At 39.0% G+C, this 16,204-nt stretch overlaps 2 protein-coding genes across 3 annotated transcripts; both read right to left on the minus strand.

Annotated features, from left to right (window-relative positions):
* Positions 1 to 67: 67 nt before the first annotated feature.
* LOC146714410 (E3 ubiquitin/ISG15 ligase TRIM25-like) lies at positions 68 to 8,704 on the minus strand. Its single transcript, XM_085450894.1, has 7 exons — positions 7,480 to 8,704; positions 6,846 to 7,205; positions 6,595 to 6,690; positions 5,894 to 6,127; positions 5,540 to 5,687; positions 5,376 to 5,435; positions 68 to 5,278 (listed from the first exon to the last, which is right to left on the minus strand). Exons 1-7 carry the CDS (start codon positions 7,729 to 7,731, stop codon positions 4,749 to 4,751), a joined length of 1,680 nt encoding a protein of 559 aa, XP_085307020.1. The 5' UTR covers positions 7,732 to 8,704; the 3' UTR covers positions 68 to 4,748.
* A 64-nt stretch (positions 8,705 to 8,768) lies between these two features.
* Positions 8,769 to 15,229, minus strand: LOC146714411 (uncharacterized). 2 transcript variants are annotated; one of them, XM_085450891.1, is made up of 7 exons: positions 14,984 to 15,229; positions 12,976 to 13,091; positions 11,632 to 12,771; positions 11,307 to 11,543; positions 10,984 to 11,208; positions 10,666 to 10,729; positions 8,769 to 10,274 (listed from the first exon to the last, which is right to left on the minus strand). In XM_085450891.1, the coding sequence occupies exons 1-7, from the start codon at positions 15,117 to 15,119 to the stop codon at positions 9,202 to 9,204; spliced, it is 2,991 nt and encodes a 996-aa protein (XP_085307017.1). In that variant the 5' UTR covers positions 15,120 to 15,229; the 3' UTR covers positions 8,769 to 9,201. The 2 variants fall into 2 exon arrangements, with proteins under 2 accessions (XP_085307017.1, XP_085307019.1); XM_085450893.1 differs by lacking the exon at positions 12,976 to 13,091 and having other exon boundaries at positions 14,945 to 15,034.
* Between the last annotated feature and the right edge of the window lie 975 nt (positions 15,230 to 16,204).

The raw sequence follows: 16,204 nt of genomic DNA on the forward strand, positions 1-16,204 counted from the left end.
GTGACTGATAGTGCTGCTGTCATGGTGTGCTGTGCGCAGACAGGAGAAGAGAACCCAAACACTGGACTCACAGTGAACGAAGAGAGGCAGCTTTATTGTGCTGTGGCAGAAACTCCAAACATAAACTCACAAGAACAAACCTAAACTGAAAACATGAGGCTAATAAAACATTAGAAAAACCTGAAAACGAGGGACCACGGAAGCAAAACACACAGCTCATTAAGGGTAAGACGCAACGCTGAACATGGAGGACACACACTATAAAGACACAGGCAAGATCATGAGGGAATGAGGAAGAGGTGGGAACACAGCCGGGAGAAATTAGACCTAATGAGACAGGAAGCGAAACTGGAAACACTGACATAAGACATGAACCTTCAAAATAAAACAGGAAATCCACAGACTGAACACAGAGACACAACTCCGACAAAGAATCACATTATTGTTTCTAGGATTAATTTTAAAGTTATTCTTTATTATTAAATCACTTTAGTAACATAAAGTGTTTCTATTGCACTGCAACTATTTTCACTTTTATTTGTTGTTATCTTCATGTATATTAATCTTTCTTTATTAACATATAATTATTGTTCGCTTCATGAGACAAGTACCATCTTCTGTGACAAACACTAGAATTTTGTTGTATACCTTTTTTCCCTTCAAGCTGTGGATCAGGAAACAGCTGTGACCAGTTCTTCCATGTAATTTGTGAGCAACCGATTTAGGGAGTCATTGATTTGCTTTTGCTTTAGTAGTGGAATGCATTTTTTTAATGTGCTCAGTTTGGGATCAACAACATGTTGAAAAATTAAGTTGTTGCCAATCTTAATTTCTAGATGGTATTGGATACTGTTGGTAATTCGGAATAACTTTTTTTTCTCCCTGTTTACCTTATGTTTATCTTCTTGACTGCCATACTTCCATTAAACCATTTCTTGTGAAGCTTCAGCAAACAGCACGTGTTAAATAATGGCGTTGTGTCATATTTTAATATTTAAGGACGAACTGCACACCATAAGATATGCCAAGTCTTCAGCTAAGACCCAGCTGAGTCATATTATTTGATGCATCTCAAACTGTATCCCATCTGTGGCATTTTATGTAGACTCAGCTAAAAAAATGTAATTGAACTGTCATGGTCTGTGGCCCTGTGTCTGAGGAGTGTGTGTGATGCCCTGGTGGCCACACCCCCGGGCTGGGCCATCACCTGCACACCTGCTTTCCATTCTGGACAATTACCTGGAGGACCGTTTAACCCTGCGCTGACGGATGCTCCACGCCTGTCCGTCAATCACCCCTCAGTGGTTACGATCCAGCATTCGCGTCTGCAACCTGCCTGTCCTCCTGCTTGCTCGGATCACCCTCAGATTTTTTTTTATCTTATCTTATCTTAGATTCGCTTTATAAAATTCATTATGAAACAGTGATTCATCTTTCAGGAATTGCACCCAAACAAGAATGTCCTGGACTGTTAGAATTATTTTTTTTCAGGTTCATCAGCATCTTTTTAAAGGACAAATTTGTACAATTAACAATTGAAGAGAGACAGACCTTTATAATATTTAAAAATGTAGGTGTTCCCTACAGAGAAACTGCAAAGAAAGTCAAAAATTTAAATTACGTTAAAAAAAAATCAGGAAGTGAGAATCAATTGAAACAGGAATTTAGAATCTCTTAATTCATGTAGACAGTTTACCCAATTTAACATAAACCAAGAGCACAAGCAATGCCAGAGATACCTTTCCTTTGAGATTACATCTAACTTTCATGCTATTTGTATAAAGACTAAAAATACGCTAAACGTTAGTCCTTGTTGTGAAAACGCCATCGTATGAATGACACATTTTCCATAACGGGGGAAAATGCACACTGCATTGCACTGACATGGCAATACATTTTCATGAACAAAGGTCATCCTATCAGTCAAGGAGATTTTTTTGTGGGTGCAGTTCCTCAAAAGATGAATCACTGTTTCATTATGTAATGCACACAGTGCAAAAATCATCCAATTCCAGTTTGTATTTTTGGTTCAAGAATATATATATATATATATATATATACACAGGATAACAGTTATTATTAATAATAATAAAAAAGATAATAATAATAACAAAAATGTCACCTCCAGTACTGCTTTGATCAGAAGGAACTTTCTATGTAAAAGCCAAGAGCATTTCCAGTTAGTGTTTTTAAAAAGTATGGTTCAAAAGGACAGAGGATGGTTATTTGATCTCCTTGTTGTTGTTTAATCATTAACCCTGACCTTCAGTAAGAAATGTGACACCTGCTATTCTTTAGATGTTGTTCTAGATTCTTTTGTGACCTTGTAGATAAATCATCAATGCACTCTTAGAGTAATTTTGATTGGCTACAGCTGCCAATCAAGGCAAGTTCTCAGGCAAATTATAGATATGAAAATGACCAACAAAAAAGCAAACTGGGAGCAGTCAGGTATAATATTTTTTTTTCAAAAGAAAAGTGAACAGAATACAATTAACAGATTAAGAACAGTTTAGCTATCGGCAGCTGTTAAAGACAGCAAGCCAGTGATAGCTGTGACACTATGTCTATCCAAATAGATGTATGGCTATTAATTTCAGATACAGTCAGAGAGAGCGAAGCAGCAGCAGCTCCCTCCCCAATGTTGCCTAGATTTGCCTAAGGTGAGCTCATTTGATTTTTATTGAAGGTGGAACATGAACAGTTCATTACTGGCCACCATTATGAGGAAAATATAGTTCCTGTTTTAAATCAAATTCAAAAGAGAAAAAAGAAAATCAAAAGAGAGAGATATGTCTCAAGAAGGGAAAGGGGTCCCCACAGAAGCCGCTTATGTGCAGATTTTTTCTTTAACTTTAAAAAGTTAAAACTTTAGAGATAGAGATACATGTGTCAACTTAAGTAAAAGTGAAAGTGAAAAAAACAGCCTCTGAAATGTACTCCAAGTAAAAAAAAAGTAGCTCCTTAAAAGTATTTTTACCATTTGTTTTTAAGCACATGTATGTGAAACTTGTGCTATATTAATATAAAAACAAAACAATTTTAGTATACAAGAATACAAATGTTATTTAAATCTGGATTGTACTTCTAATGAAAGTGGTCAGAGTGAAGCGTTATGTAGGAACCAAGCAGTAAAAGAAACAAAAAGATTCTGTTGTCTGATTTAAACCTCCACATCTAATCACAAAACTAGTATAGTCCAGGGTTAAAGTGCGATTCACAGGTGGGGAAACCCAACGATCTTTTAGGGTTAAACACATGTCACATACAGATCCAGTATATGATTACAAATGACAACATGACATGTAATCTTTAAGTCTGCAGTTTATCAAGCATGAATGAGCACTCCTTACGTTTAAATCCAAGCTCTCGGCTTCCTTTCCTGTCCTTTCTTTTGTTACATCTTTCTCTATCTCTGAGTAAAGTTCTCTCACACTCTTTTCTCTCCTTGTGTGGGAAGTAGTCTGGCTCAAGTGTCAAAGAAGGGTGTAAATAAGAAGAATCAGCAGACATTTTGGGTTTACAGCAGTGATGGTCCATTTGAAGTTGAAGCGCATGTGTCCAAAAAAATAACACACTCCTTCAGAAGCACTGTGTCGAGGCTTGGTTCGTTTGGCGAGAGCCACATGATGAGTGACGTCTGAACCTTCATTCAGTATATCACAGGCTCAGCACCTGATTCAGTTGTTTATAAGGGAGTTTTTCCTTCCCACTGTCACAAAAGTGCTTGCTCATATAGGGGCCATTTGATTGTTGGGTTTTTCTCTGTATCTATTATTGTAGGAGCTACTGTACAATATAAAGCACCTTGAGGCGACTTTTGTTGTGATTTGGTGCTATTTAAATGAAATTGAATTGAATTGAATAAATACAGCTAAATGGCTCTGTTAAAGTTAAAGATAGTCTTGAAAAATCACTTCGTTACCTGAAAACAAACAAAAGAAAACATTCCTAATGCTGCACGTGTTGGTTTAGCCTGGGTACATCAGACATGACCTCATCACCCCTTTGAAGTCCAGAAACTCTAGACAGGCATTTATTTGTTTATTTATTTTTTCAAAAAAAAAAAAAAAAAACTGAAGCTTTTATCAAAACATGATTCAACACTAGAAGCTTTTCAACACAGTCCTATCTGGTGCCATCTGGCAGCCAAAAATATGCAGAGCCCCTTGAATCTGTGCCATATGGCCATCACTAACATGTGGAGAATAATGTGCTTAATGTGTAAAAAGTTAATACTTATGAGACAAGTAATGAGTATTCCAACTGTTAACCCACTTTGTCACACTGTGAGATACAGCAGCTGAACCTTTAGGGTTAACACACTGCGCTAAAACAGTTTGTGTGTGTTTTGCCGACGTTTGTTGAGCTAATAGAAATGTTGCATTTGAAATTACCTACCACTTAAAAAAATACTTTCATTATATTTGCTGCTTTTCAGTAGCACTAAATATATGCTGAGGTACCACAGCCACAATTTACGAGGACCTGCACTCGTTCCGGCTTTAATCCCTGAGTATAAGACTAGAAATTACACTAGAAATATTTGTTTAAAAAAGGTTGAAGCTCAAGTACAGGTATCTCTACTACTCAAGTACAGATACCTGAATATTCTACTTAAGTATAGTAACGAAGAATTTGTATTTTTATACTTCCCAACTTCATGTGCTACGCTTTTGCGATGGATGACAAAATCCTTTAGAGATGGGATCTTAAAATATTTAACATCTCTATCACTTCGAAAAGATTTACCATAACTTAACCAGCTGTGCAAATACTCCAGTATCATACCATTCATAATTTATCCCAACCCCAGGATAAAGAGGTTGGATGAATGCAGTCTGGACTTGATGGATTAGAATCATTGGGTCAGAGACACGATAAAAACACAGAGTACCTGCTTTATAATCCAGGAAGACTCCAATCTTGCAGAGACCAGAGCTGGGCACCTTGGTTTCTACATTATTGTGACAGAATAAAAAGCCATCTGCAGTGCAATCTAAACTCCAGGACTTGTCATTTTTGCCAAACTGTGACTCATCTGATGTCCGGCTGATGTTTTTATAAGCCACTGCTACAGACAAAATGCGAGCATGTCCCTCTACCTCCCAGTAACACCGGTCGGACAAACCCTCTCTGCACAGCACCTGGGGAAATTTAGTGAACCTGTCCAGATGCACTGAAGCCTGGCCGGGTGAAGGCCTCATCCTGCGATTCTCGCATATCAGGTGGAGATAACGATAGTTTGAGGTCCCATCCAGTGTGAGGGGATAAACATCTGGCAAAAAATATAGCAAGTACGATCAATATTACCACTATTTTCAACTGTAACGGACTACTATATGATTTTATAATGTTTCAAGTGAATTTCATACAACGTAAAAGCTCTTCTCTGCTGCTGGGGGCCGGAGGTAGTGAGAAGTCAACATATGAAACTGTGAAGAAACAAACTGGAGTTATTAAAAAAAAATCACTGGGTATCTATGAAGCAACTCATCCACAATGCTTTCTTTTTTCTTTTTACATTTCCAACTGTTACCTGTGGCTGAGATCATGGGCCATGTTTCTTTCAGTGACATTTCCAGTTTATCTTTGAGCTCAGACAAACACTCGGTTATGTCTTTAAAGGAGCGTTGAGGAGGAGCTCCAGGTGAGCCATCTGGAGAATCCCAGGAAGTGGAGAGATGCTGTGAAATATAAGGAGAAGACAAAAATGGTCATTTTTTTTAAGCAACCCATCATAAATCTAAACGATCTCATGCAGGTCTAGAATATCTGGTGTAATGTTCATTTTGGCCATTTGGATTGAATTGTGTTCAGTTCTCTCTTTTTTTAGGCCTTTGAAATCAGGTATTTTACAGGAAAACCTTTGCTATGTTGTAAGCAGCTATACCTGCATCAGATATATGAGGTCATCTGCATCCGAAGCTTTTTCCAGTTCAGCGTATGTTCTCTTCAGCTTTGTAATCTCCTCCTTCAACTGAGACTGGTGGTCCTCCACCTGAGCGGTGGCAGTTTTTTCTTGGGCTTTAATCAGCTGCTTCACCTCACTCTGTTTTCTTTGCATGGAAGAGATGAGCTCATCGAAGATCTTGTCACAGTCGTTCAGGGAAATCAGAGCAGAACTCTGTTGGCACATCGCAGATCTGTTTTTAGTTTAAAAGTTTGTCTTTATTCAGTTAAAACAACAACCCGACTTGATCTTTGAACCCCACAGACCGAGACAATTGTAGAGGATATGTTAAGCATTAAAAGACGCTAAGTTAACAACCACCTGTGGTGCACAAATCACACCTAAAGACAGAATGCTAAACTAAAAGTCATCAGATGAGAGGATTCATGTTTGTTGATGATGCTAATGAATTTGCAGATCAACAGCACGTCTCTCAAAGTAAAGGTAAAAAGAGCAAATCAAAAACAAATGCTGAGAGCAGTGCTTGTTTGTGCCCTCAAGTGGGTAAAAATCTTATTGCAAGTTTGATCAGAGCTAAATACTGAGACTATGTTAACACACTAAAGCTCATTTCAGCAGCTATCTCATTCACCCAGCAGTTGAATGCACATATCAGATCTGAAAACATTGCTTTTCCACACCTTGAGACTCTCCTCAGCTTGGCTCAGTTCTTTCAGCTTCTTCTCTTTCTTTTCGACTTTGTCCTGGATTTTCCTTTGATTTAAAGCCAGCTGATTCTGCAAGAAGGCACGGTTGCATCCAGTGAGTCATTTAAATATTAGTAATCAGTAATGTAATTAATGAGTACGTCTGATGGCCACGTGTCGTTTGGGAGCACAGAAACATTTGGACTTTGAAAGGTAGCATTATGTGCTCGACTCCTTGCCCACACCTTTGCCTTATCCTTGAGTGCTGAAGCGGAAACACATCCGTGGCCCTTGTGCTCATCCACTGTGCACAAAGAGCAAACAAGCTGCTCATCTTGCTCACAGTAGAGCTCCTTTAACTTGCTGTGCTTCGTGCACATTTTCTCCTGTATTGACACTGTAGCTGCCACCAGCTCGTGCTTCTTCAACACAGCAACACTGTAGTGAGGCTCGAGGTGAGTGGGACAGTAAGATGCCAAGCAGGTCAAACATGACATGGTGGCTTTGATTCTGATCCCACAGCAAAAGTCACAGGCAACATCTGTTGGGCTGGCATAGACCAGAGAAGGACATGTTGACTTTGTGCTCTTTAGCTTATTCACAACCTAGACAGAAAGACAGAAACTGTTAGGATGTGCTGTAAAGAGAAATAGAATGTTTTTGAGGCTGGCTTCATAAGGAAGTGTGTTCACATAAAAATGGTTAAACTCTGGAGTTCAAATAAATATGTTGGTACAAACTGGTACAAAACCAGTTCCACTTGTTTAATTATTTACACAATTACAGGAAAAAGGGGGGATGATTTCTTATGTAACAATACGACTAATACGTTATCTGTGAACTACAGAGTCTGTGCTAAGTTCATTTCTGTCCCCTCACCTCGGCCAGCATGTTGTTCCTCCTGAGAACAGGCCGATGGCTGAATGTCTCCCTGCACTGAGGACAGCTGTATTCACCCTTCTCCTCCTCTCCATCCCAGCAATGCTCAATGCAGCTTTTACAATAACTGTGTCCACAATAAATGGTGACGGGTTCTTTCAGAAGATCCAAACACACTGAACAGGAAAACTGAATGCAGTCCAGGTCAACTCCATGTGGCTCATCTTGCTGACTTTGCTGCTTGCTAGCCATTTTAGTTGCGGTATTATTAAGAAACAGAACTGGACTGTCCCTGAGTTGACATATCTCTGAAGATCTTGGCAAAGAAAGCAGCAACTGTCTGCTTTCAGCAGAAGTGGAGAAGTGGAAACAGGTCAAGTGTTGAAGTGCAGTCAATGTCCACCCACTTTAATTGTCGTCACATTTGCGTTAATGATTCATTTTAAAGGGGAAGATAGAACAAATCAGTTTATCAGTCATAGAGACTAGCGAGCATACAGAGTCTATAATTCACTGCTGCATTTGCATCTTTCAGAGTCTGAGGAATGCTCTTGGGGAAGAATAACAAGGCTTACATTGTAGTTTTACACTGTAGTACTGTTTGTTGCCTTGTTTGTATTGTCCATTCATTGTTGTGTCATCTCCTACACATTACTATTAACCACAAAGTAACCTTAAAATAACCAAGAATCAACTGCATGTTTTTAAAACATGTGTAACAAGAAAATGCAAAAAATGCAAACTCACTCTTTTTTTTTCTCAAGTTCACAAAGGAGTCGTTCTAAAGACTGACGGTTGCCAAGTCTGTAAGGGTGAAAAAAGCTAGCAAAACAGATTTGGAGAAAAACTAAATCTGCAATGAGATTAAATGCTGGTAGATTAAGCTAAAAATACAATAAAACAATGTAAATGCGGGATGACCCAAACTGTACATCCAGGACAGATTTGCTCATTAATAAAATAAGGTAACTATCCAAGTCTTGCACAGTAAATATATGGACTACGAGTACAAACCACAAACATCCAACATTTCATGTAGTACTAACACACTGCTCTTGCCTTTCTTTACTCTTAAGATCCAGAACTTGACCTCTCACCGCCTTGTGGGTGTTTCACATATGCAAACATACTTAATAGACCTTCTTATTGCTGGTAGTGGCATCTCATGACACACATACATTTCTTTGCTAGAGTTCCCCCCATTGATCAGAGCATGTAAGTGCAGTATGACAATCCTGCCTAAAAGCAGTATTCTCAAAACGAAAGAAGAACTGGAAAAAATGGAAAACTCCCCAGAAATTAGTTTTTTTTATTGCTTAAAAGCAACAGGGACAAAACAGGGTCAACAATATCTTAGAAATATGTAACATGACTAAATATTCCATGACAAGTTAACAAAACCAACTCCCACCACAGTTTTTTGACTTACTTGTTGACTTGTTTGTCTGTGATGCTTCTCGGTCTGAGACATTCGTCCACAGGAAAAAAAATATGACTACAATGCATTAAGGCCCTCAGAAGATTATGCAAAAAGTCCACAAAAAAGGTAACTGCTAGATAAGTATTCAACAATTTGCCAACAAACCTGATTCCAAATAATTTAACATGTTCTCTTCGATGTATGTAGTATTATTATGCAGTTATTATGTGAAGTGTAAGAACATCAAGAAATAATAAGATGCTTTTTTCCCTTCCACTACCTGGATGATAATTATAAAAATCTCACTTAAACCTGATAAGAGACTTTCCTTTCTCCACTATAGCCTCACACGCTCTCTGTGCAGCATCTGATGGGGACTTAGCATCATTAGCTGCTTCATTTCCAATGAAGCCACCAAATACTCCTCCTGCTGCTGCTACTGCCACACAAGCTGCTCCAGCAACTCCTACAGCTGCTTCTCCTGCTGCTGCTGACGACACTCCCATTAATGCTGGAGCCTTTTTTACAGCGTTCATTAACATTACGTTATTCATGGCTGTGACAGCTAATCCAACCAGTGCTGCTACACCAAAAAAAGCACCGAGCAAAGCTCCTGTTGCAATCCCTGTCAGTTTGGTCAGAAACCTGTTGCACACATCAGATTTAGCCTGGTTTCTGATCTCTTCTGCAGTTTTATCTGGCATTGAGTACGAAATGTGCTCGACCCGTTTCTGTATTGCCGTCTCCACATGTTGCAGCATTTTATTTGTGTAGTAACCTCCGTTTTTTTCCACCACCATATTTTCTATTGTTTTCAGCAACTCCTCCAGCTGGAACTGGTTGCTCCTGTAGTTGTTTGGCTGGTTGTTGTTCCAGTGTTTGTTATCAAAGACGTGACACCGACCACCACACTTTGACACCAGATCACTCAGATTTTTGTTCTGACTGACAAAATCTTCAATTTTCATCTTTTTGTCGAGCTGGTCACCGTGAGTGAAAACAACGACAGCATATTTTAGAGCTTCATCTGAGAAATACTGAACTATCTTAGTGATGACAGCCTGCTCGTGCTCTGTGAATTTACCCACTTGAAGCACAATGAGAAAAGCATGAGGCCCAGGAGCACACTCTGTCATACAGCTCATTATCTCAGGCTTCAGATCTTCCTCAGACCTTCCTGTGTCAAAGAAACCAGGGGTGTCGATCAGAGTGATGCTTCTTCCACTGACTGTTTTGGTTTCTGTTTGGCATTTCACTGTTCCAGAGTTTGGAGAGTCATAAAAGGTAAAGTGCTCCTCTCCAAGAATGGTGTTACCCAGGTGACTTTTCCCAGATCCAGTTTTTCCCAGCAGGACCAACCTCATCGTTGTTGACTCTACAGGAGAAAGTTGACTCTGTTAAGTACATTTGTCTCTCTCTTGTTTTTTTTCTCTTTTTTTTTTTTGCTGCTGCAAAGAGAGACGTTTCTTTGTGGTTTGAGGTTTTGAACAGAAAGCAGTAGATAGTTTATAGTTTTACTTACAAAAAACACACTTCTAAATGAAAAACTAGTGTTAGAGCCAAAGGGGTTTACTGGAAGAAGTATCTGGTAATTAATAAAAGGAAATCATTAGGAAGGATAATGAAATATTGGACTGTCTGAATAATCCACTCCATTAAGAGTTTGAGCTATTGCCCTCAGGCTGTTAATTTGGTAAATTTACATGCATTACTCCAGCACTTTGGGTATTATTATTTTTCATTCTTTCTCAGTATTCTATACTCACCTAGATCGTGGACCTTTTGGTGAACATGTTGAGTGAAATTGTCATTTTGGAAAACATCAAATGCCTGCAAAGACAACAAAGTATCAACATCAATAGCAATCCTTGTAAAAACTCATCAGATGGAAATGCAGATGAAAAAAGTAATTATTATTATCTTGTGTAGTTCATGTAATAGAGTGAAGAAAAAACGATTCATTACAAAGTAAAATGAAACAAATATTGATATGGAACGTAACTTTACTTTTCCAAAGTGTTTTTCAACACTCAGCACACTAATGGTTAGGAGCCAATATTTAAGGAAAAGTGCTTTGTCATTACCTTGTGTGAGTCCTCGTCATCGGGGTGAATGACGATGCGGATCAGGAGTGGTGTGATGCCCACCTGCTCCTCTTCAAATACATGAACTTCCTCCTTTAAAGCCCTCACCACCTCACTGACAGGAAACTGCAGGGCCATCCCAGCACCGAGGATGGGAAGAGCAACAGATCTGAATCTTTTCTTCGCACAAGAAGATAGGATTGTGTTGATGCCCATTCGAAGAACCTATAACACATAACAATGCTGCATTATGACAAATGGCTTCATTAAAAAATGTCCTCACAAACAGACAGAATAATAAAATCCCTCCTTTACTATCTCACCTGGACTGCAACTCCGTCTGGGTCACCATCCCAGGGAACAAGATTGAGGAAGAAGACTGCATTAGACTGAAGTCCAGGTAAGCCCTCCAGCAGTACTGAGTCACCAGGCATTGTTTCATCTTCTGCTTCCTTTCTAAACCTTGTGGTCAGCTGTGGTCCAGCTACTTCAAATAAAGCATTTCCAACACAGGTAGAGAGAGGATCATGGCCAACCATAGGAGACACCACAGCATCCACCTAGGAGAAGAGCAGGAGATTTGGTGGGCTTAGAAAATGTGTTTTATTGCAAGGTGTTGTTTATTTTAATTACAGCAACATTTCTCACCTGTTGGCTCTCAATCAATCCCTGAATAACCTCCATGTGGACTCTGCCTCCAGGAGCTCTGGCAGTGGCTCCTCTTGCTGTATCTTCATCAGGTGCATCTATCCCTTGGAGAAGCCTGTCACATGCTTCCTGTATGGCCCTCACCGCCTCCACTCTGTTATCAATCAGGATGATTTTCCTCAAACTTCGACCTCCCACACTGCCAAAGTCCTTCACAGCAGCAACAGTTGCCTCAGTGCACACAGTGAGAGGAACCCCAGAGACACCTGAGCTGATACAAGGAATGGCTATGGACTGAAACTCCATTATTTCTGATAAATTTAAAGCACAATGCACAGTTTTCTCCAGTAACATCTTATCTCTGTCACTTGCTTTTCCACCTACAGGCCCAACTGCATGAAGCAGTTTCTTGCACTTTAAGTTACCCCCTGTGGTCACTACTGTTTCTCCTATGGGAATTTTCCCAAAACACTTCACTAATTCATCACTCTCTCTCTGTATTTCAGGACCACCAGCTCGACTCAGTGCAGCAGCAACACCTGCAGAGTGCTCCAAGTCCTGATTGGCTGCATTAACCAGAGCATCAGCGTGTTGCTTGGTGATGTCACCCTGACACACAAACACCTGGAGCCCATCACAAAGGCTGTAGCTAGCAATGGTTGTGCTTTCCTCTCTTAAACTCAGAGATGCCATATTGTCACGTAAACTTGAAGACTGCTTGATGTCTAACAACCTGGCATGAACCAGAGACAGTTCTCCAACAACAACAGCCATCCCAGACTCATCTGTGTACACCTTCACCTCACCTGCAGTCTGACAAGAGCTGCTGGACTGAACCAAAGCTTCAACTTTGTCAGGGTTGACCTCATAATGGCAAAAGTAGCCACCAAAGAGAGCGTCTACCTCAGCTTTCCAATCACTAACTTCATCTGCAGCACCAGGTTGAGCTCGCCTCCTGACTAAAACTCTCCCCTCCTCACAGTAAAGATCAGCAGAGCAGGCTAAACAGGCAAGCATGTTCTCAAGTTCTTGCTGAGCATGTGGACATTCTTTCAGGTAACGAAGGAGATAATTATCAACGTGTAGTTCATACTCTTCATCACTTGGTGGAAGAGACGAGGCAGGAATGTTCTCAGGAGTCTGTGATTGGGAAGAAAATGCAAATAAGAGGAGGTATCAATCAGCAACAAAGACCACCTTACCACCTTATATATATATATATATGTGTATATATAAATTGATGATCTGATGATGTGTGTGTGTGTTGTGTGTGTTCTTATAGCTATAAATTTATTAGCTATTCCACATTTAAAAACCTTGATTAAATTAATATACAAAATGTACCGCTACTGTAGCAGTGGAGATGGTGTAACTTTCCAGACTTTCTCGGACTGTGATCACCAAATGACGATCTCCAAGCTCCAAAACATGCTCTGATCTTTTAAGGACTCGCTGCTGATCTGTAGACAGACATCTGGAGTTACACAGTGGATTTGTTTTACATTTACTTAAAAAAGTTATATATATATAGTAAATTATTTTCTTTAAAGCCTCCTTCCTTTTATTCTTTACATCTCATGCCTGTCATATGTTACAAATGCCTTTCAACAACTTGCCCTTGGATTTATAGCCGATTTTACTTGACCGGGGATAGTTGTAAAGTGGGTCAGTTGTAACACTTCCAATTTCTCCAATCAGGGCTAAGTTTCAAATGATGTGACTCATCCTGTGCATGCCCAATTCAGTTCTGCTATCACATGTGAAAAATCAGCACATTTCGTCAAACACAGACAATTTAACATGAAAAAAAGTAATTTGTATGCCAAAAAGTAAGTTTTCTACTTTATTTCAATTTCTAATAGCATTATCTGCTTTGCAGTTAAACTCATCAAACTTAAATTATGTTATTTGTATGTCTATGGGGATATATTCTGTGTAGGTCTTTAGTGCTAATGTTTTAGCCGTTGGCTGTAATGTTAGCTAGTTCATGGCTATAGGAGTCTGGGTCAGTTGTAACAGCAACAGTTTGGGTTAGTTGTAACAATAATGTACGTTACAACTTGCCACACTATTACTTTAACTTATATTAAACAAGTTGGGGCAACGACATCAGCAGAGAGAGGTTCACTGGTCGCTTTTGTATATGCGGTTAATGCCATTGGCAACACAATTCCTCCACTGTTTGTGTTCCCACACATACATTATGCAGACCACTGTGTCAGAGATGTACCAGTAGGAAGTACTGGTAGTGGAAATAAATCAGGATGGGGGCAAGAAACAGATTTCCTCATCTTTCTGAAGCACTCTGCAAACCACACCAAGGTAAGCCATGATAAAAAGTAATGGAATTGCGATGCTGGTGAACAACTACATTTTTTCAGCTTCATTGTTATGTTCAAAATTGGTGCAAGAGTTGTAGGTTATAATGCCCACTGAGCCAATGAGGCCAAACTCCAATTAGACCAACCAAAATTAATGAAATATTCAGTTGCAGAAAATTCCATAATTTGTCTTTTTTTGGGGGGTTGGAATATGTTCAAAAGCTAGATTTCTGCATTCTGACACACACACACACACACACACACACACACACACACACACACACACACACACACACACACATAGCTACATAAATGGATGTAAGTGCATTCATGCGTTGAATAAAAAAGATTACATGTTAATGTTTTGTCAGTATCCTTATTTCATACCATGCAATGGGTAATTGTGCTGCAGAGAAAATAGCTGCACTATTTAATAGCAGAGACATGTAAATACTTTGCATTACATTTTGAATCCACCACCTTAAAAGAGCTCCAATTTACAGACAGAAATGTCAAAAATGTTACAACTATCCCCGGTCTCCCCTACTTGCTGATTTTACTACCTCTGTCAACCCACATTTGTTCCACTGATGCAACAAAAACTGCATTTGTATTTGAGTGTACTGCAATATTCCAGTCTTCTCCTTAACAACTCATCCATAGAGAAGAAGATACCACCAGTTACATAATAACTGGTCGTTTCAGTTCTGTCGCACAGCCTTAACTGAATGGTTAACTTTCACTTTCGATAGACCCTTATAGACTCTTCCTGTTCAGGTTTTCTTTCATGCAGCTCATCATTAAGTTTTTCCTCAAAATTTTAAACCTCGTTGTTCTTACTGTTTTTAGCAAATTTTAGCAAAAGGAAAATAATAAACAAATAATTATGACTGGCCGTTTGCATACTTCGACAACTATATGACGTCTCGTGAAAAAGCATACGAAATATATTTAAATATATGTACCCATATTAAAATTAATGATTTACCTACCCCTTTCATATCTGAAAGCAATACCATAGACGTCCTCACCCAGTCTTATCAGTGGGCCGCAGTCTCCTCCGCCCCAGATGGCGCGACGGAAATATGTTTCTATTCCTTTTATATGCTCTTCGCGGAGACCGTAGCACTCAAAGAAAATCGGGTAATGGTACATATCACCCATCATCCCGCTGTAACTAAAGCTATGTAGAGCGTGTAGCAGGTATCAGATCTACAGCTGATCCTGAGAGATGAGTTGTGCCGTTATGACACGGGCGCAAAATGAGTGCTGGTACGTCACGGGGGCCACGTGACCCAACAACTGCATGAAATTCGTGATAAATTTAGAACAGCAGCAAGTAAACAGCTCTAGGGCACAAAACAACCAGCAAGTCCAGGAAATTGCTCTCCTAATGAATGTTGGTACACAGGTTAAAAATAAAAGCCCTGTCCCATAGATATTACTTTTATCCTGATCTTAATGGGAAAAGAATATGATTGGAAGGAAACAAATACCAAATAGACAACTTTTTTATATATAAGCAGAAAAATTAAACATTGGACATCAAGTCGCAGCAAGTCCTCTATATGTATATATGCAATGTAAATCTGTTTACTAACACATTATATCTAGCCTGTATACACCTTTGCATACTATTGTTGAACAACCTTTTTTTTTTACACTGAACATCCATTGTTGTGTTTTTAATTCATCTTATGTTTACTTATTTTCACAGATTAGAGTAGCGTGGATCACTGTGGGACCACTCTGACCAATGATGTGAAAGAGACCAAAGACAATAAGGGACATAAAGTTTGTTAATCCTGCTCAACATCCCCATGGGAAGGAGAATCCAAGACTTTTTTAGCATTTATGTGTTCACATAGAAAAAACAAAAGGAAATATGTGCTCTAACTTTGAAAACCAGTGCGCAAGACGTATGTGTTATCATAACTTTAGTTTTAGAGAAATATTCTGCATTTAATTTGAACATGTTTACTCTACATAAACACTACAACTAGAAGATGTACTATCTCTGCCAACACCTCTGATTAAATAACAGACTTTCTGACTCTTAGAGGAAATTTAGTTCCCAAAACTTGTTTTCATAGTATCTACTTCATATATTGTTTATGGGTTTGTGACATTTATGAAAGATTTGATTTGATTGATTTTGAAAATTGTTTTGTTTTAGATTTATTCTATATTTAATATAGAAGGGGTTTTAAGTTTTCATTTTGTTACAATGCTTTATTTTCACTTTTTTAATC

This window comes from Copadichromis virginalis, linkage group LG3 (assembly GCF_057382275.1).
Source record: "Copadichromis virginalis isolate Kocher_CV1m ecotype Utaka linkage group LG3, C_Virginalis_male_GT1.1, whole genome shotgun sequence".
NCBI lineage: Eukaryota > Metazoa > Chordata > Actinopteri > Cichliformes > Cichlidae > Copadichromis > Copadichromis virginalis.